The sequence below is a fragment of the Onychostruthus taczanowskii genome, unplaced genomic scaffold, assembly GCF_017590055.1.
Source record: "Onychostruthus taczanowskii isolate IOZ18803 unplaced genomic scaffold, ASM1759005v1 scaffold3, whole genome shotgun sequence".
In the NCBI taxonomy this organism is placed as follows: Eukaryota; Metazoa; Chordata; class Aves; order Passeriformes; family Passeridae; genus Onychostruthus; species Onychostruthus taczanowskii.
In genome coordinates, this window is record NW_024500349.1 from 17,106,615 (window position 1) to 17,126,899 (window position 20,285).

Consider the following 20,285-nt stretch of genomic DNA (forward strand, 5'->3'; position numbering starts at 1 on the left):
GAAGCAAAAAGTACCTTCCCATCCGATTTCATCCTCCCGAGTAAAAGCATTAAATTGACCTCGTTTCAGGTGATGAACTGACATTTACTGAAAGTGATCCTGGCATCAGGTGAGCTTTCCGGGGAGAGAAGGAGGGGGTGTCTAGCAGCCCTAGAAATCTCTCAGTAACTCTAAAGATAGTATTTAAAACACCAACAAGTAGCCTGGACCAAAGCTTGGGAGTGCAGTGCTGAACACAAGGGGTGTTACATGCACAAAAGGTGAACATCCCCAGGCCCTGCTGCCCCAGCCTAACCTGACTGGGAGCACAGTAGGGGAGGAGGCACAGCTACCAAAACTGGGGGAGATGCTGCTGTCCCTTCTGTTTTGTTTTCTTCCTTTATGAAAGGTAAAAAAAAATCTCTGTAGCTTTCCTGGGACAGATTATGGTAGCCAGCCTCCTCCTGACGTAAAGTGTTTCTCTGGTTTGCTAGTAACCTATCAAAACTTAACCAGCAGAGTGGATCAACCTATGTCTCAGATAACCTCTGGGAGAGGAAAATTGCTAGAAGTGAATTTAAGCTTAGATTTATATAAATGAGCAGACATATATGGATGTGTGTATAGATACATATGAACACATACACACATTATATATATACACACCCACACACATCCCTTTCTTCATGCTTTCTATATAAGGAAATAATACACATATCCTTTGTATTTTCATGTAATGTCAGTGGCTGCAACTGTAAACACAGGGTATTCCTTAGAAAACAAACAAACAATGAACCAAAACTTATTTTATTTTAGAGAAGTTTATTTTTAAGACTAATGATTTTCTTGTAGAATTCTTTTTTTCTGCCTAGGTACTTTTTTCCCTCCTTGAATGGCATATTTGCAAGTACAATTTCATCTGCACAGAGGAACAATAGCTTTCAGTTGCACAAAGGATTTCTCCCACCCTGAATCCAAACCACAATGCCTCTTGCTCTGATAATAGCTTCTGAAAAGATTTTGTAATGCACAGAATTAATACATGATTATTTCCGCCTCACTTCTCTCATTTATTAGATTCTATAGTGAATTCCAAATTAAAAATAGCACCTCTTGAGTTTCTTAACGTTCTAATATTTTGAAACAAATAATATTCTGAAGTTCCTCTTTTTTGCCCATATTTACTAAGATATCTTCAATTTTTTATTATTGTTCAAAAACAAAACTATGTAATATAAATGTAAAAATCAAAGCATGCAAAAATTGCAAAAAAATTATAATGTTGAGTTGTTTAAAAATTAATTGTAGTGATTTTCTCATTGCTAACTGGAAGAATGGTCATGTGCAGTAACTGGCAAATTGGGGTTTAAATCTTTTTAAATTTATGAAGCAAAATAAAACTTCAACTTCAGTTAAGAGTTTTGCAAGGACCAGAATCATGCTCTGTGTCCTAAAGTAAATAAAGAAGTGTAATTCTGCTGGGGCATCTGTATGGTGAGCTTCCACATCACTGCATGGGGAGCTCCTCTCTGCTCTTACAAAGACTTTCTCCAACACTTCCAGCATAGGTGTGAGAACTTATTTACATGAAAGCGTACATTAAATATTTACTGACATTTGCCTGGGATTCGTTTGAAATGTCGGCTGTTCTGCTGCATCATGGGATGACACCGCGGAACGGGACGCTGCTCTTTGATTAGAACAGTGATTTGTGACTCCAGTGTTATGGCTGCTCTAGTTAATGACTCACTTTTGGGTGTATATAAAATGTGTTCTGTCGAGGGACCGGGAAAGCCTACATGAGATCAGACCCTAAGAATTTTCTTTCTTCTTAAAAAACCCACATACCCTCACAGAAACAGGGTACTTCAAGTAAACACTGTGTGTGTTAGGTGTGCTGTTGTTCTTTGCTTTCTAACATTTAAGCTAGGTCGGGCTGTTTCAAAGCAAGGCTGGATGAACACCTCCAAAGCCTCTCCATTCAGATTCTCTTTCTAAGCCATTCATTTAGGAATTAGTTGTTTTTCCTTCATTGGGACTTCATTGATACTCCACAGTTTTCGAAGGAAAAAATCATTCAGAGGAATGTCAATATAGTCTGTTATGTGAAGTTTAAAAAATGCATATTTACATGTAGCTGAGTTTAATATTTAATTGCGTGTAATTTATGTGGTCTATTTATTTGTTAAGCCTTGGGTGGGGAGATAATTTGTTTTTCTTGTTATGCAATAGCTATTGTTCCCCTTCCACCCCAGGCACACGCACCATGGCACACGCACCACGGCAGCCCCAACCAGCACAGGGAGAGGTGTTCTGCTTTAAAAGACATCCGACTGTAAATGTCAAATTCATAAATATTTAAACACTTTTCTTTCAATTTCAAGTCAAGGCTGACAGGACGCCTCTAATTAACCCTGGGCTCCGTTTCAGGCTGGGGCCTTATTGCAGGGAAGAATCAGGGGGTTAGGCGAGGTGGGGAATCTGTGCTCTTGGTTAGAGGCAGCGGGGGCGGCTGGGGGGAGAGGTGGGAGGAGGGAGGGAGATGGTAACTAACACGTCGGATTAATTTTTACCCGTTTCATAATGTGATGTTTGGTCAGGCATCGAGTAGGATGAAAGTGTAGCGGGTTCCTCCAGCTGCCTTGGGGGCAGTGGGGGCTGTGTCCTGATGGGACGTACTCGGGGGACCGGGCCGGGCTACCTTCTGCGGGTCCGGGTGTCCCCAGCCCGGGGTCCAGGGACGCCACCGATGCGCGGCCCGGAGTTGGAGCCGGAGCCGAGCGATGGGACTTTGCCGCCGGCCGCACCCGGCGGTTCCTGCGGGACGGCGCAGGGCGCATCAGCCGCTGGTCCCTCCCGGGGGCGGCGTGGGGGCTGGCCGAGGTGGCCCGAAGCACCAGCCCCCCGCAGGCAGGGAGGGGAGAGCGGAGTCTTCCGGGCCCCGACGGCAGCGGCTCTGGAGCTGCTCCCCGTGAGGCGGGAGGGGGGAAAGGAATGGGAGAAGGGTCGGCGGCTCCGCGGCAGAGCCTCTCTCCCTTCCCCTTCGACGGATCCGACGTGGCGGGCGCCGCCGGGCAGCGGGGAGCGGCAGTGCCCCTTGGCCCTTGGCCCCTGCCCTCCGCCGCGGGGCCTCCATCTCCTCCCAGGGCACGGGGGTCTGGACAGGCGTGGGCGCCGCTCCCCCTGGACGTGCAGGAGCTTTGCAAGCCCTCGCTTGCTAGAAGCCTGTCACAAGGGACAGGGCTACACAGACTCCCCCAGGGCAGACGCTTGCCGAGTGTAAGCAACGCCGAAAGCCCCACGGAAGGTTTCTAACTCTTCCCCGTGCTTCAGGCTCCCGAGTGCAGCTGTACGCTGAGAGTATGTAGGGGGGGCTCTTCGAGCAATTCTTTTGTCAAGGGCAGCCAGCTCCAGGGACGGCAGCCCCGGCTTTGCGAGGAAAATTGCCTGGCGAAGTTGGAAGCAACATCTAAAATAGCTCTAACTCCAGTGGGAGAAAGAGCCTGCCGCCCTTTCTCTTCTGCATGTTTACTCGGAGCTTTTGACAGCACTTTGTCAGCATCATTGTCATCGTTTCTCTCGCACAGCCCTTTCCCCGTGTGCTTGGTGCGGCTCTGTCATACGGCATCCGGAGAAAAAAAAATAGTTTTAAAACCGTGGTAGAGATAGCAGTAAGGCTCAGGAGCAGTGCCCGAAACTGCCCGTCAGCGTGTTTCCTCCCGTCGGTGCCCCTGAGCCCACCCGGGGGCCGAGGCGGCCAGAGCCGCCCGATGAGCGGGGCCGGCCCGCGGGGGAGTCCGGGAGTGCGGGGCTGGTCCCTGCCCGGCTGATGGGGGCCAAACACCGCGGCGACAAGGATTAACATCCCGGGGCGCAGCGCTCGGCGAGGGGGCGCCGGCACTTCGGCGGGATCCGCCTATTGAGATGCAGATTGCGACCCTTGGCCCCGGGGGGACGGGGCCTTTCAGGGAGATGCTAACGGCAGAGCGCAGCAGCCCTTTACCCCCTCCGGGGCCGAGGCGACTGCCGTCGGTGCTGCCCCTCCCGGTGCCCCCCGCCCGGTGCGGGCCGAGGGCGCGCTCCCCCCGGGGCAGGTGCCCGGCTGGGGCCGCGGGGGCGGTGGCGGGGAGGCGGCCCCGGATCCCCCCGCGGCCGGGGCGGGGGTGCAGCCCCCTCCTCCTGGTGGCTGTTGGGATTTGGAGGAGGGGCCGGCTGCCGTGCAGCGGAGGGGAGGCGGCGGGCGCGGCGGTGGCTGCGCGGACGGCACATGGCCGGTGGCCGCGGCGAGCCCTGTGCCCGCCCCCCGCCGCCCCGCCGGGGCGCACGGACCGGCGATCCTCCTCCGCCCGGCGCATCCAGGCAAGAAAATCCGGGAGTCTGACTGAACCTGCTTTTCCATTAACTCAGCCTCAGCCCCGGCTAATCCGCAGCACTGAAGGCAAGGAGGCTAATTAATGACAAGCTTTTACAGTCAAGACCAGCGATAATTGCTTTGGTGGCCTTTATGATTACAAGATAAAAATGGACCGGGCCTGACATAAGAGCCACTGTGTACACTGCAAGACAGGAGGAAATTAAGAGCTGGCTAGCTGAATACGGAGCAGAAAATTACTAATAGAGGAGAGATAATGAATAGGCCGGCTAGGCATTCATGGGGAAAAATCCATTTTGTTACCACGCGAAATTAGGTGGTGGAAAGGAGTTTGCTAATTGTTCTCGTCTTGTAGCAACCAGGACTGAGGCAGGGGCGTGCTTTTCAATTCATTTCCCTGGTAATTGTGAAAGGGGGAATGCAGGCCAAATGAGTCTTGCTGCAATTTGCGCGCCTGGTCTTTTCATTTTCATGTTGCGTTTTTAATTGTTGCTAATATAGGTTATAATGAAGCTAATGAGGGGAAATTATTGTACAACTTTTTAGCACATGGAGACAAGTGAAATGCACTAGAAGGATTCTCTCCTATTGCTGCAAAAATAATAGTAATCTGGAGGAGTTTGGAACTATCGGGGTTTTTTATAAGCCGCTTCCCTCTACAACAGACAAAAGGAAGGATCGCCACCTACTTTTTTTTTTTTCCTGTGTTTTATTTTTCACTAAGAAAAAAAAAACCAATACCGGAATTTCCCTTGCTGCGCCCCTCGCAGCCCCTGATCCTCGATGCCGTGCGAGCGGGGCGCTCCGCGGTGCTTGCGCGCATCCCGCGGGTCCGCCTCCGCCTCTCGGTAGTTAAGTGCGAGCCGCCGGAGGGGAGGGCACGGAGCGGGGCACGGCAGCGGTCCTGTCCCTGCCCCTCTGTTTGCCTCCCTCCCCGGCCGAAAGTTAGGGCTGCCGGGTGTTCCCCCCGACGGGATCCCCCCTCCGCGCCGCTCCGTGACCGCGCAACTCAGGCGCTGCCTCTCTCTCCTTCCCTGCAGAAAAGCAACGTCCCGCCGCTCGCGCAGCGCGGGGAAGAGGCGCAGTCCGCGAAATTCTTCCTCCTCACCCTCCTCTCCCTCGCCTGCATCGCCGGGGTCCTGGCGGCGTCGGGGGTCGCCTACTGCCTCCGCCACCGCGCCCACCACCGCCTGAAGGAGAAGCTCTCGGCCCTGGGGGCTGACGCCGGCTCCGATGCGCCCGCTGCTTACCAGGTAAGGACCAAGCTCTCCTCCTCCGGCCCTGCCCCGCTGCCCGGCAGACCCCCGGGGAGGCCCTTCTCGCGTTGGGAGTCGCGGGGGTGGGTTTGTTTCCGACGCTTCCCCCCGCCCCCGTTCCATTCATAGTACCGCGGATTCGGTGTAGCAGCTTTTTACTACTGGGTATTAATCTTGGCTATTCTGGTAGCTGCTGTAAATTCGTGCCTAATTAGAAACATTAAAAAAAAATCCCAGCCCTTGCCATTGAAATTCTCAGAAAAATAACATTAATATCCATAATCTGTCACCCCTGCCACTATTAATAACGAAAAATCTTTAACATTTATGAGGAATGGATTGCACGGTTATCTGAAGATGTCTCTCTTTTTGAGTAATCGACTTCTTCAGGGTCTGATATGAAAAGAGCCTTTGACCCGATCTGTTGCCACCTTCTGCCATTATTCAGATAAAATGAAATCTAATGCTGATAGATGGGAGGTAAACCAGGAGTGGTTCTAGGAGAACAATGATAGCAGATGTGTACTCAGTAATGCTGAAGGACTGCACTCAGCTTCTCAGAAATAAATCAGAAACCTCGAGCTTTCTCTTTCAGTTTCAAAAGTGTTTGGTAGAGAGACACTGCGTCTTCCTGAAGTTTGTTTTAGATCATATGGCACTTATTTCTTGGTGTGTTATTGGTGTGGTAGTGCATGTGTTATGGTAATCTACCAGACAGCCCTGGTCTGTTACCCAAAAATATTTGGAGTGTGACCAGGAAAAAGAATCTGAGAATGTGTAAACATTGTCTCTGTAGTATCTCTGACTATTGTGCACCCATAGGGCTTCGCTGACGGCACTTTTTTGTCAAGTTTTATTTTACTTTCTTGTTCTGCTTAGGATCAGACATTCTGGCCTCTCTGTATCCTGGAGCTGAGCTAGATTTAAATTGGCAGCTGAAAGTATTATGGGAATAAACTCATATTTCCTCACAAAGTTTGGATCTGTCTGTACCTCTTAGATGTTAAAGATGTAATGTATTTTTTCCCCAGGCTGGGTCTAGAGAAGATAAAGTACAGAATAATAAATATGAAGGTTTCTGTAACAATTAGCATCTTCAGGAATGGTTTTGGTTTTCACTTTTAAGAAATGGTTACTTAAAGAAAAATCATTAGATCATCATATCTTTGCATTTAATGACTTCCAAGGCAAGACAGAGTGAGAGCAAGAGCGTTTTCCTGTAGACAAAAAAAAGGACTGTACTCTGGGATAAAGTGTGAACAAAACAGCAGTTTATCAGTTTTGTTGGCCAGTGAGACTGTGCCCATAAATATTTTTGTTTGATTTTAATAGGTGACTTGCTGTTGGCTTTTTTAAAACACAGAAACAATAGGTAGGCTTTTTCTTCCATTAATTGTGAATACAGGAATTCTTAATTTTTTTGAAAAGCCCTCCAGGTTCCAAAACCACACTTGAAACTGAATTTCTGATAATTAACAGGACAATCTTCCTACTGACAGCTCTAATTAATAGTATCTGTAATTAAAATCGTGCCCTTCCAGCAGGAAAATTGTTTGAATTTCTTGGAGTGACCTTTTTTGCCATTTCTCCTGGGAGTGTAGTGGTTGATATTGATTTTATAATGAGCTCGGTTTGTTTAATAAGAATCTGTAATCCAGACATTAAATGAAATGTGTGCTTCCTTTTTTTCTTCACAGATTTATATATATTTTAAAATATTCATATTTAAATCTCAGAATGACATTTTCTGTTTTGAAAACAACAACAATGCTTTGAGGTTGCTGCTCAGTTTTTCAATAGCAAGATTGTATTAATATTCTTTGTTCCTGACCTCTGGGCCCAGTCCTAACCACCTGACTTCTTAAACAGTTCCATTGGGTTTTCAGGAGAACTATACTCATGAGTGGGAGGAAAAATGTTTTTCCTTAAAAACAAAGGTTTCTAAGAGCTTGGCTCTCCACCCATGGAAGTAAATGGGAATTCTGCCATTTGTTTAAATGGCAGCAGTAGGAAGCCCTAGTATGGGCAGACAAAATGCTCAGGCAGTTTTGATGCTGCTAAGTAGCATTTTATCAAAATGAATCACTGTGCCTGGGTCTGTATGTAATAAACTGTTCACAAGGATTTGAAGAGAAATAGGATTGAGCCCTATTCACGTTGTCAGAATCACCTTACGTTGAGCTGTGTTAAGTGTAATGGATATCTGGTGTGAGGCATGTTTTGGATAGCATCAATTAGGTCTCAGAAGGGCATCTGCTATCTTTTTCCTCATCTTCTCTTGATACTTGTAGGGGAATAATGTAATCTGTATTAATATGGGGGTAGGAAAGAGGCAGGCAGCTTTCAAAACTGTACCTACTTGGTTCTCCTCTGTTATATGTTTCCCAAGTAGCCACTCAGTTAACTCGATGTTTTTTAAAAATATGAAATATATCAGGGCTGCTGCCACTAGGCTTTGAAGCACGGTACTCCAATGTGTTGCTGCTTACAGCTGACATGACAACTCAGATTTTTTTTTTTTTATTTGAAGGGGGAGAAATTGGTTGGTATAAAAGGGCCTGGCGGCCCAATGTGATTCAGAGGGAACACAGAAATATCACTTTGATTCACATGCTTCTCAAAATGTCAGTTGTTTATATCGTCACATAAACAAGACTGACCTAAATTTTCAGCATTTAGTAGAAGCATTTTTCATCCTAACCCAGTTTAGCCAGGGTAGTTCATTCAGGGTTTTACTCCTTCCTTACTTATCCTGTGAACTTGGAAGAGTTTTTTCCCATGGCTGTTTATTGGCAGGGCTTGGGGGACTTTTTTCTTCCCTTTCTGGTTTGTGCAGTGAAATGCCCTCTTGAGAAAGGGAAAACAGACAAACCATATTATCAGGGAAATAGCAGGTTGGCTGCTGAGTCTCTCCCCATACTGGAGGCGTAGCACTTGTCAAGTAACATCACCCTCCCTCAGGCACGAGCACTCCTTACACTTAGCTACTAACACAAGTATTTCTTGTGTAACTGTGTGAAGAAGGCAGGACAACCAGTACTGGATGAGAGTTGAAGCAGGCAAATTAAATTGCTGCAGTGCTCCTGATAAGCTGCCAAACCTGGTTATTCAGGTGTTGGGGTAAGGCAAGCAGCTGGCCCTCAAAGTATTGAAGCAGAGAAACCCTATTGAAAGACTAACAGGAGGAAGGATAGATACACAATTGAAACTTCATTTATCTTTGAATCACTAAACAACAAAATCACAGGCTGGTTTAATTAGACAGTAGCTGAGGAGCTTTTCAAAATTAATGGAAATTGTGTGTCTTGTAAAATGTTACATTTTATCCATAAAGGCGGACAGTTTTTGTGTCTCTCCCAAACACATCTCCTGTCCTTTCAAAGCACACGTGTAATGATTAGATAAGTCAGCGTTAGCATTCAGGGATGACTAAAAAGAGGCTCTTGGTGCCTCCGCGGAGCCCCACGCATGCGCGCACCTGCACCCCTGCTTTTAATTGTTGCTGCCATTGCTTTGATCTTCTTTGAAAAGCAAGTTTAGCATTCTGCAAGCCCACTCTCTGGTCCAGGAGATTAGGGCAGAAGCGTTTTAGGAATTTTCAGCAGACACTCTTTGATTTATTTCACAACACTGAGCAGATTTTCTTCGTGCACTTTGAAGGCTTTAGAACATAACCCAGAGAAAAACGGGCATTCAGGCATCAGGAGCAGGCAGCAAACAGGGCCACTAAGTGCACATCTTACTTGTCACTGCTCCCATTAGCAAGCAATTTATTAATGTAATGAGTGTGTGTAGTGACTGCTACGATTTAAGGATGCTCTGTTTGATTCAGGGTGATGTATTTGTGAGTCCAGCTGAACCCTGGCTTTTGACCCCTGTGTGGGGAGCGCTGGGGTGTGCATGTTAAATCATCAGCATATTTTATACTTTGCACTGCAGAACTTTCCTATGAGCATGGTCTTCTGCATCACTGGTAATGCTCAGCAAAACCCTGCCCATAATGGAATTAAAAGGCAAAAGTTAAAATGCTCTGAAGCTGGCTTCAGCAAGCTTGCCTTTTAATATTTTATGTCAATAACATTCTTTTTAATTTTCCTTCATCTCAGCCAAAAGAACTTCCTTTGAAAAGTGAGGAGGAAGAGACCAAACAGTTTACAATGAAGTTCTTTCTTAAACTGCCTGAAGTACTCAAGGTTACATGCAGATGGATTACATCATCAACTGTTTTAAAAACTTGTCCAATTAACTTGATTTGGCAGGCATATAATTGTAAATTATATGTTAAATTCTACATTATTACATGTATTGTATTATGTATAAATTATATATTCCTTTGTCAAATACAGTCTTATTAATTACATTATCCTGCTGGATTCAAAACCCCTAAGAACTTCGTGCTCTTACCGATTTGATCCTGCTGGTGTTTTTTATTAGAGATGTTAAGAACACACTATTTGCAACAATTACAATAAATATTTTGCTGCAAATATTTTAAAAGGCTCAAACTGAAAGAATCTGCTGGAAACAAACCCTCTACTTAACTATAATGCATGGTTTGTGTGTTTAAATACAGATAACTCATTACCTCTAATATGGCTTAATATTTTATACTCTAGACTGAATTTCAAAAGCAAACTTGTTATTATAATATTAGACCTTAATATTGTAGTAATATTGTATATCAACTCCTTAGAAACTGGAATTTTGTGGACTAAGTGAAATGGGGGGGAGGGGGAAAGGAAAATTTTGCTGTTCTTATTTATCAGGTTCTCAGTAATATTCCAATTAGCAAAACCCTTAGTACCAAGGAAAGCTGGTAAACTGGGGATAATTTGTACCATAAGGTATTACCTTCTACCTTTATAAAATGCCATTTTCAAGAACCCTCCTGCTCTTAAGCACAAAAGAGATCACTGAGGATGAGGTTACTCAGTACATGAGTATTTAGTAAACATTTCAGAAGGAATACATTTTGTAAGGATTTTGGATAGATGAAAATTTTGCCTTAAGGCAGAATGCTGTGAAGGGCTTGCTTGTGTTCTCTTCTGGGAAAACAAAGGGCATAATGCATTTTTAATCTTTTCTTTTCCTGTGTCCTTATTTAAAGAGGCAAAAAGAGATCATCTCATGACTATGCAAAGCTACAGGACAAGCTGTAATTGTTGTGATACAGCATATATGGCATGGTATATGAATTAGAAGAGTTGTTCTTGTCCATTTAAGTCTGCTAATTGTGTATTATGTGAACAATTCTGTCTCTCTTTGATTGGTATTTTGTCCCAGAATAAATTCTCAGGAATCTGCAGATACTTTGTACGTACAGTAGTTACATAAACCACTGTACTTTAAGGTGAGACAGTTTTCACAGTGTACAAAATATGTGTGACTACACAGAATTCACAGTAGTCACACACAGCAATTCTGGGAGAGGAGAAGAAGGGGGGAATGTTTCAAGGTGATTAGAAGAAGAGTTTGTCTTATGTTTAAACACTTCCTTGAAGTCAGACAAGTCAAAGCAGAATGAAGCAAAACAGGATGTGTTTTGGTCAATTTTTTATCTGATTATTGTTCAGAGCTATCCTCCATTCCTGTAGTGCAGTGGACTCTGCTTTTCACCAACCTTGCTTCCTGTGGTAGCCATAAAATTAAGTTAAATGGTAGCAGTGTTAAAAATAGCATTCTAAAATACTGTATGAATTTATAAATCAGCAGAAAATTATCAAACTTGCTTGGTTAATAAATCAAGATACAAATAAATAGGGGTGTATTTGCTAACACAGCATTTAAAATCAGCTTCAAAATAGTGCTCAATGAGAAATGCCCATCTGAAGGGCTGGAGCTTGACAGCAGAGATTTCAGAGGGCACTTCTGGAAGTCTTTATTTGAGCCTGTGGTGTGTCTCAAGGAGCAGAGCACTCCTGTCACCTCCTGTCCCTGCTCTGCCCCTCTGCTCCAGCACACCCAGCCTGGCCGAGGGGCAGCCCTGGGGGAACCACGCAGGCCATAGGAAAGGGACTTGCTGGGTTTTTTACTGATGGCTCTCCTCCAGCCTTTTCCTGTCTACATGAATAACTTCTGTGAATTACTCAGTGTTGGAGAAATGGACTAGCTCTTAAGTGGACTAGCTGCAGCAGTGGCAGTGCAGAAACACCTTGGAGTAAAATACTCCTTACATTAGAACAAGCAGGTGAGAGAAAGGGCTTTTTGCAGGTGTGGAAGGAAAATGAGCATATATGCAAGTCCTGGAGTGCTTGGATGAGAAGGTGCCATGCAGGTCTACATTTTCATTTAAAAAAACTATCTTTTTCAAGTAGTTGTCCATTTTTCTGCATAGGACTCATTCAAAGTGGCAGAGAGAAGGTGATGCTGACCCTCTCCTCTTAGCCAACTTTGTTTATGTTTCAAAAGTACAGTGTTTGAGCTTGGTGTTTAGTAAAACAAGGACAAACGTACCCCAGGCATCCCGCAGTATAATTTCTGTGTATCTGGGATGCAAGAAAATGCTAAGTAAAAATAGTAGGAGGCAAAATTAAGTTAGTGACTCATTTTAATTACTGGGAAATCCAGAGTCCTTACCCAAACAGGCATTTCTTAGAAAATGTGCTGGAGGTGCTCTGGACTTGCAGGCTGTATCTCGCCTGGTAAATTAAACCAGTAAATATTTTGAATGGTCCTGGCACCATTTCAGGTCATGCCACCCAACTTTCCCCAGTTTCTTAGCAGAGTAAGCACAAACAAAGAAAAATTCACTCAACAGACAGTTTTATTAATAATTTAGCCACCTGGTTTTGGAGGGTGAGAATTCCTTTTGCTTTATCTGCCCTGACTTCCTGTCCTGGACCACCAAGGTCTGGGTTCCTGCTCCCAAGGATCCAGCTCCTGAGCATTCTGCTCCTGCTTCTGAGCTCCTCTCACCCATCCCTGTGGTGCCACAGGCTGCTTGCCAGCTGAGCGTGGGCTGGTTCTGGATAAGTACAATGGATTGCCTCCCCCTGGTAAATTGATTATATCCCAGAGCCTGTACGTTATAAAGAAGCCAAAGATAACCACAGCCTTGCCTAATGGGCTGGAGAGTATTTGATTTGCAGTCCCAGGCCGTACATCATCTCAAGTGTCCCGATTTCTTTCTGGAATAACTATACTGTCTTCAATGGCTTTTTTATTTTTTTCCCCCATGTAATGTAGAGGATAATCAGGCCTGTCTTTCCTACACACTTCTACCCTTTTTTCTGTTTTAGGATTTTCCTTTTTTCTTTTGCAGCATCTCTGTTATCACGTTTCAGATTTGACACATTCTTCTATTGTATGTTCTCTGAATGCTCAGCAGCTAACACTGCAATCTGGCTTGCTGATCCTTTCATTTTCCTCCAGAGTGCTGCACAAGAAGGAAAAAAAATACATTTTTAAAAGTTTTTAACTGGAAAGTTTTGGGGTTTTTTTTGCAGGATAATCTTATACCAGGGCCTCTGAAAGGGAGTAGAAATAATTTTGTGTAAATAAGGAACTGTGGTAGATGATGTTTGTCAGTTCTTGTAGGACCATGTTGGCTGAGAGCAGGAACAGGTTGCAGTTTATTCTCTGAAGTCTGTAAGGTATATAAAAGCATTCTTCCTACTGCTTTCTTCTTGGTACATCTGCTCCTCCTGCACATCAGTCTCACAGGGTGGGCAGGTGAAGGGAACATTGTTTCCTTTCCCCTCCGTGCGTGCAGGGAAGCTGTGCTGTGCTTGGCCCTGTGGGCAGAGCAGGGCTGTGTCCTGCCCAAACCACCAGCATCCAAGGACTCTGTCCCTCCTACTCTGTGTGTTTGTGCTTTGCCTTTGGGAAGGGTTTGAGGCTGACTGCAGCCACCTGAGGTTTTACCCTGGCAAGCCCATGCGGACTTGGCTGCTTTGTGGGACAGATGAACAAAAGTGAGTCTCAAATCCTCCACTTTGCTCTGCCAGTAGCCCTGTAGGGACTCTTGTAGGGATGTTGCCAAGTGGAATATTCAGAGTGGGCTGATAGTTTTTCTTGTTCTATTGTGATATAAGCTATAAGACAAGTTTGGGTAGAGCAGGCTGGAGCTCTCCTAGGGCTATGCTGCTCCAGTCTTAAGGGCACAAGTGAGGGGTGTCATCCCAAACAGGCTCGTGAGTGTGTGTGACATGTGAGGACAAGGAGGTCCATGGAAGGCCTGTGTGCTGAGCTACAACAAGTCAGACATTGAGGATGTGATTTGTATTGGCTGGACAAGAGGCCAAATTTCATTTCTCTCAACAGAGAAAAAGCTCTAACTCCAGGAATGGGGGCCTTCTATCCAAGATATTTTTTTTTCTCTTGTAATTTTGTGCACAGCAGAGACCTAACTTCTTTCTAGTGGTTTAAAGAACTGTAAAAGACAATCTGAGTGATTTAATGCACACCAGCAAGGCATGATAAAGGACTGAGACAGCTCACCTGACTTCTTTGTTCTGCTGTTTTTTTTTGCTGTGACATGTTCTAAGCTCTAATAGCATCAGTGTTGCCCCTGTACTTTAATTCAGTTGGGGCATTCCTGCAGCTCTTCCCATTCCAGTTCAGGTTTGTAGTTTCAGTTTTCATCACTTGTATTTTTAGCAAACAACCATACCAAGACTGAATAAGGGAGACTGTAAAAGGATGTTCCTAAAAGTTAAATCCCTCAAAGAAACAGAATTAATTTGGAGGGTGAGAGACAATAGCTTTTGAATGGGAGAAAATCAAATTTAGTGTAATTGGCTTATCCAAAGGAGAAAATCCATGAGGTTTTCTCTAGCTTTGTTGACCAGTTTCTGTACTTCTTGCTAAAGACAAACGAGTGATGTTTTATTGATGGTTGTTTGGGATGACTGCATTCTGAACAAGCACAGATTTTGACCAGGGCAATAGCTTTTTTAAGTTTTAATCTTCATACAGATAAAACCCTGTTGAATTTCAGTGCAGTTTTTATTTTTCTGTTTTCATGTCTAGCTGACATATTTGCAGGCTTCTTGATGATTGCAGTTTTTTCCTTTTATATGGAATGGCTGTTGTTTTGTAGAACCATATTCTGGCAGCTACTCAAGAGATCTCAGAAAGGGCTGATCTTGCTCTCCAAAGTGAGAACAGCTCAACATTATCCTGATAAAACTCACTCTTGGTATTGGGATTACATGCTTAGCTTGGCTGATTAAAATCACTCTTTTTCCCCTCATCAAGTGTTGCCTGGCTTGGGGAGCCATGCAGTCCGTGCAGGTTGGAAGGCTTGTCCTTGGTCCCACTGACAGCAGCAGAGGTGCCTGGTTTGAAGTGGGCTGCACTAGAGCCCTAAGGACCTAAACCCTAAACACCACCCCTTTTCTGGTACTGCTGTTCTCAACACCCCCCTGTCTTCAGAAGTGTATTGGGGAAAATATTCCCATGTTGGAGACATACTGATCTTCCCCACTGCTAAGAAAAGAACAAGGGCAAGATGAAAAGGTAAAATTCGCTGTGTTGGTGTCTTTCTGACAGCGTGGGGAAATAAGCTTGGATTTTACCTTTTTTAATCTTTCAACTGGAGTTCATTCTAGCTTTCTGGGAAAGAAAAATGCCTCGAATTGAGTGATTTTTGCTGGAAGAGGTTTTGCTGCAGTGGCTCACAGCACAAGGTGCCAATGGCTGGCTATTTACATCAAATAGGAGAAATGTGATGGAGCTGAATGTATTTTTTTTTGGAAGCAAAACAATGTACATATATAAATTTATCTTTTATAGAGAAATTATGTCATACATCTCCCTCTGTACTGTATGGTAAAAATATGCTTAGTAACATGGGAATTTGAGTATGTAAATTCTGTGTATTGTGACCTGCAAGAACAAAATAAAGAACTGCAGCTCCTAGTTAACCTCACTGGAAAGCACTTGGATGTCAAGTAAAAACATACATAAAGGTTGCCTAGAAAGCTGTTCCAAATTTTAGCTTCTTTTTGGAGGTCTGAGTCAACCCAATTGCTCTGTGGACATTGTTAACTAAGAATTCTGTTTGTTTCTTTGAGGGCTTTAGTAGTTAATTAAGTATAAATCAATGTTCTAGGCTTCTGTGAGTGCTGGTCACTCCATCGCCAAAGGGACAATGCAGAAATGGAGGCAGCAAGGAAAAGGTGACAAGAATGATGAAGGGCATGGAAAATTCATATGAAGAGAGATTGAAAAGACAGATTATTTCTTCTAAAACAGTAACAAAAAGTAGTATAGAAAAGAAAAAAATATATATAAAATGAGAAACTGAAGAGTGAAACTTTTATTATCTTTGGCCTCCAGGACAAAGATTTTCAGTTACATTAAGTATGTAAAATAAAAGACTAATAGAAGAAAAGCTATCAGCAAAATAAAACTGCAACAAGCAGCACTTTCTGCAGAATGTTGTTGATGCACAGGTTGTTAGCAGGAATCTCAAAAACCAAAGGAGTCACATGAGAAAAAAAATGCTGTGATAAAAGAGCTAATAATGTTTTAGAAGATGCCTGCAGCTTCATGCCCCAGGTCTTAAAATAATCCAAATATGAATGTGACAATTTAAGAAATGGGCCTACTTAGAACTTGTCCTCCTGTGCTGTTCCCGTGGTGCATCTTGCAGACAAACTGGTGCTTGGTGGAGAGGTCCAAGGCAGAGTAGTGACCCCCTGTGCTTGCATGGGTTGGGAAAAGAAAATGCAGGAACCTCAGTAGTGGCCAGGGAAGTCCTTTTATTTGAATGAACACACCCATTAACCCCTTGCTGCTGCTGCTGCAGGGTGTTTAGTGGAACTGGTGCCATGGGACAGGTCAGGGACGGTGGAGAGAGCTGCAGGTCTCTTCTGGCCAGGCACTGTCAGGGCACAGCCCTGATCCAGCTGAGAGCACAGCTCTACAGAGAGATGTGGGAGAGACCAGGAAAAATTGTGCACTTTTGCTGCTGTTGCTGTCTTCTCCAAAATATGAAGTCTCTCTGTATGTCTGACCATCAGTACCAAGTATTAAATCCCTGTTTGTCCAGAATCTCCTATGACACCAATACTGTGAAAGTGTAGAAATATTGACCATTTTTTAATCCTTGAAGACTTTTGTGATGTGTCATAGAAAGAATGTCTGTACTCAGAGACATGAGGAAACTCATACATCCTATTTGTTCCCATAGTTTTAACAGGGTTTCTCTGTATTACCTAAGATTTGGCTCTTAATAACCTACTGTGACTTAGTAGCAACTTTGTTCTTTATAGATCCTTTTTTAACGCTTTTGCAGTAAATTTGCATTTGGTCTTCCCAGCAGAGATGATGAGGGATTTAATTTTTTTTCAGTGGAGAGTGGGTGAAAAGCAGTGAGTTTAGTTTTCAAATCAGGAGGGGGTAATGACTGGCAATTCTGGCTGTCATGATAGATGATGTTATAAAAAAAACTTTGTCACTGATGGCCATCTTTGGTAGATACTTCCTTTATCCTTGCATCACCTCTGGTGCATGTCTGCCTTCTGTGGAGAAAAAAAAGAAAGTATTTGGGGTTTTTAGAAGTTTTAGGATTTCTTTTCCCATTTCTCTGACTGCTTTTAGAAACTCTTGTTACCATGAATGCAGTTACACAGATTTAGGGAGAAGCAATACTAGTCTTTGCAGCGGGGCAGAATAACACTTTTAGGTATAAACTAGTGGTTATTTTGTTTCTCTCCAGGCTGGAAGTGCTCACTGAGTCTTGCTGGCTGCTGAGAATTCTTATTTCTAACAGAAATGATCTTCCATTTTCAGTCCTGCAGGGCAATAAAATAGTGGACTACACAGCCTTAATGTATAGCTTTCCTGAGAAACTACAGCTGTCTTGGGACTGCATTTTTTGCCTACTTTGAGCCCCAGGCAACTATAAATGCTGGCAGTGGAAAAGGAAACATTTGTGGCAGTTATCTTTAAGAGCACTGGCATCTGCTGGAACTGGTCAGGCTTTGGGTGGGTTAGACAAAGTCAAAATACACGATGGATTTACATGTGGTTCTGCATGGCCTTTCAGGTTAATTCAATTGTTGCTATGGTTTATTTGTAACCCATACTGTGCTGTGTGGCTCTCTCTGTGCTAGTGGGGATTTTTCTGTGCCAATTCATATTAAGGGGCAGCTGTGCCCTCATGAGCATGTGTAAGAGTTAGTTAAGATGAACAAAACATGGCAAAGGTGAAGTTTGTTTTACATGTTTATTTGTTTTTATCTCTCATGTTACTCCTTTAAGAATTCTTTTCTCTTCCAGCTTCATACTTGCCATATTCTCATATACTTGTAAAACATTATATCCAGGCACAGCTGAAATGTGGGGAATGCAATTTAGAAACCAGCATTGGTTGAAACCACTTTTTTGTGGCAGATAGGTCAATGTGATATACCATCACTTCCAGAATTGCAGTTGTCTGAACTGCAAGGCCAGTAAAACTCTGACATTGTCCGGAACAACCTGAGAACAAAAATTGGGTGCTTTTACAGCAGTAGATCTCAGGTGACTTCAGGTTCACAGTTTGCAGATATATCCTATTCAAAACAAGCACTGATTTCCTTGGAGTCATCCAGGTAGTCCCTTTAAATTCTTAGGGAAGCCACCATGATGTTGTCATGCAGGGAAGGTACTCTTCCAAATCAGTCTAAAGAATCACAGCCTTTCTTTGTGTATCTCCTGTTTGTGAAGACCAGGATTCTGGAGTCCTGTTTAGTCAGCATCTGTTTTATAAAATTTCTAGAAATAAAGGCTCTAAACTGTCATACTTATGCAGTCCCAGTCTGTGGTCTTTTGTGTTTTTGTATAGGAAAACATTCTCCAGCCGAGTAACCTAAACATGGTCTTCAAATTTCACTGACCCTCTGGAAAGCAGTATTATTCCCAAAGATACCTGTGCTTTTCTGGCATGGATTGCAGGGCAATATTATCAATATTTCAGAGAAATATCATTAGACCTATGCTGTCCTGTCTTCCTTGGCAATGTGAGCCGTGTAGGAGATATCTGCCTCCTTCAGGAGCTTCTGGACTATTCAGATTACTTCAGATCATTGAGGAGAGGTTGCTGAAAGAATGAAAGTAAAGCTATTTTCTCAAGGTGTGTTGCGCAGACAGGACCTTTGGTGCTGTGCAGTTTTCATGTCTGCTGGACACCTGGAGATGTGCACAAGAGCATGATGGCTTTTCATTCATTTGGAAGGAAAGGACTGTGCAAATGTTCGAATTTAAAGAGGGGGAATAAAAGAAATCAAAGATTTTTTTTTAAAAAAAGGAAAAGTCATTTTTTATTTAAAGTTAGCCATGTTTACTTTGCCTTTCCCTTTCTTCATGGCCTCAACTTTTTTGGGGAAAGGGAAACCATAATGACATGAGTCATCACCAGGAAACACGCAATGCTAAAATAATTGAAATTTTAAGTTTCACAGGCCACAATCAAAATTGAGGTTTTGTTAGGAGAATGATTCTCAAGCCTGTGTTTGGCTGTGATGTTTTCAAAAAGAAACGGCATCCCTGGGTTTTCAATCATTTAAAAATCAAGCAAAGTAATCCCTCACCCTGTCCCAAGGTTCAGAGTTATATTCAGATATACAGAGTGTGGTACAAGAGGGCAGATAGTGAACTGAACTGGACACATGAAGGCTGCATTGGCAGTCAAAGAAATTTATTTTGCTTTCTTGTTTTTTCTTTCTTTTTTTTGTTTCTGTTCCTCCCAAGATCTATCACATAGAAGTCTAGATAAAAACGAATTGTCCTGAGTATGGATGTGTAATGATATGTTTGATGCTGAGTCTTTCAAAATATTACTGTCAATCATTTTCAATATATCCCTTTTCTGAAGGGACACAGATATCAGATATAGTTGCCTTTTCTGAGCAGGATAGAAAATATACATGCAAACATTCCACGTATGTAAACAGCCCTTTTATGCTTGGACAAAATGTATGTTAAAATTAAGCTAAAGCTTGAAAGTATGTTTCAATAACTAAAAAAAAAAAAAAATGGTAATAAAGCTGTAATTATCCCCAAAGCTACAAATACAGTGAATAAGTTAAGGTTAAATTTATAACACCTGAAAGCTTATCAAGTATGCAAAAGCAAAACAAAGGCAGCCAAATGACTTTAGCTTCACCCTGTAGTAACATTAAGCAAATTTAGTTAGAGAATAATGATGTTTATAGTCCTAGATCCATTTGTTAAAAAGAAGAGCTTATCTTATTTTTTAATTTTTTAAATCCCATTGTCTTATGACTGCATCCATTGTAGAACAGTGAAATCCAGGCTGTACGTGCAGACCTCAGCTCATCCTGAGAATAATACCTCCTGAAAAGGAGACTGAGACTTCTGTTGAATTAAATGAATTAAATGTATTAAACCTGGGGGGGTGGGGGGCGGGAAGAAAGCATTTTGAAGGTCTTATTCCTCCATACCTAGCACATAGATCATTATATTCTTAATCTTCATTATACATTTTATTAAAAGGTGTAGTCTTGAATAATTTAGTATTAAGTGTCAGCATTTTAATTTAAAATATCTGCAAAATATGTTCGTTTCACATATAAAATTAACACAGTATTCTTGTGATCATGCCTGCTTAAGCAGATTTGTTTCTTGATTGATAGAATATTAGGCAGGTCAGGCTGGAAGGGCTTGGTGTACACTCAGCTATCACTTTTAATAAACAGTAATTTCTTTGTTTAGTGTCTCTGCATTTT

At 43.2% G+C, this 20,285-nt stretch overlaps 1 protein-coding gene across 1 annotated transcript in view; it reads left to right on the plus strand.

Moving 5' to 3' along the window:
• Positions 1 to 20,285, plus strand: part of PTPRN2 (protein tyrosine phosphatase receptor type N2) — a 631,017-nt gene that overhangs the window by 522,829 nt on the left and 87,903 nt on the right. The window contains exon 13 of the mRNA XM_041408324.1: positions 5,392 to 5,604. Within this exon, the coding sequence (XP_041264258.1) occupies positions 5,392 to 5,604 (213 nt within the window). The remainder of the gene's footprint in view (positions 1 to 5,391; positions 5,605 to 20,285) is intronic.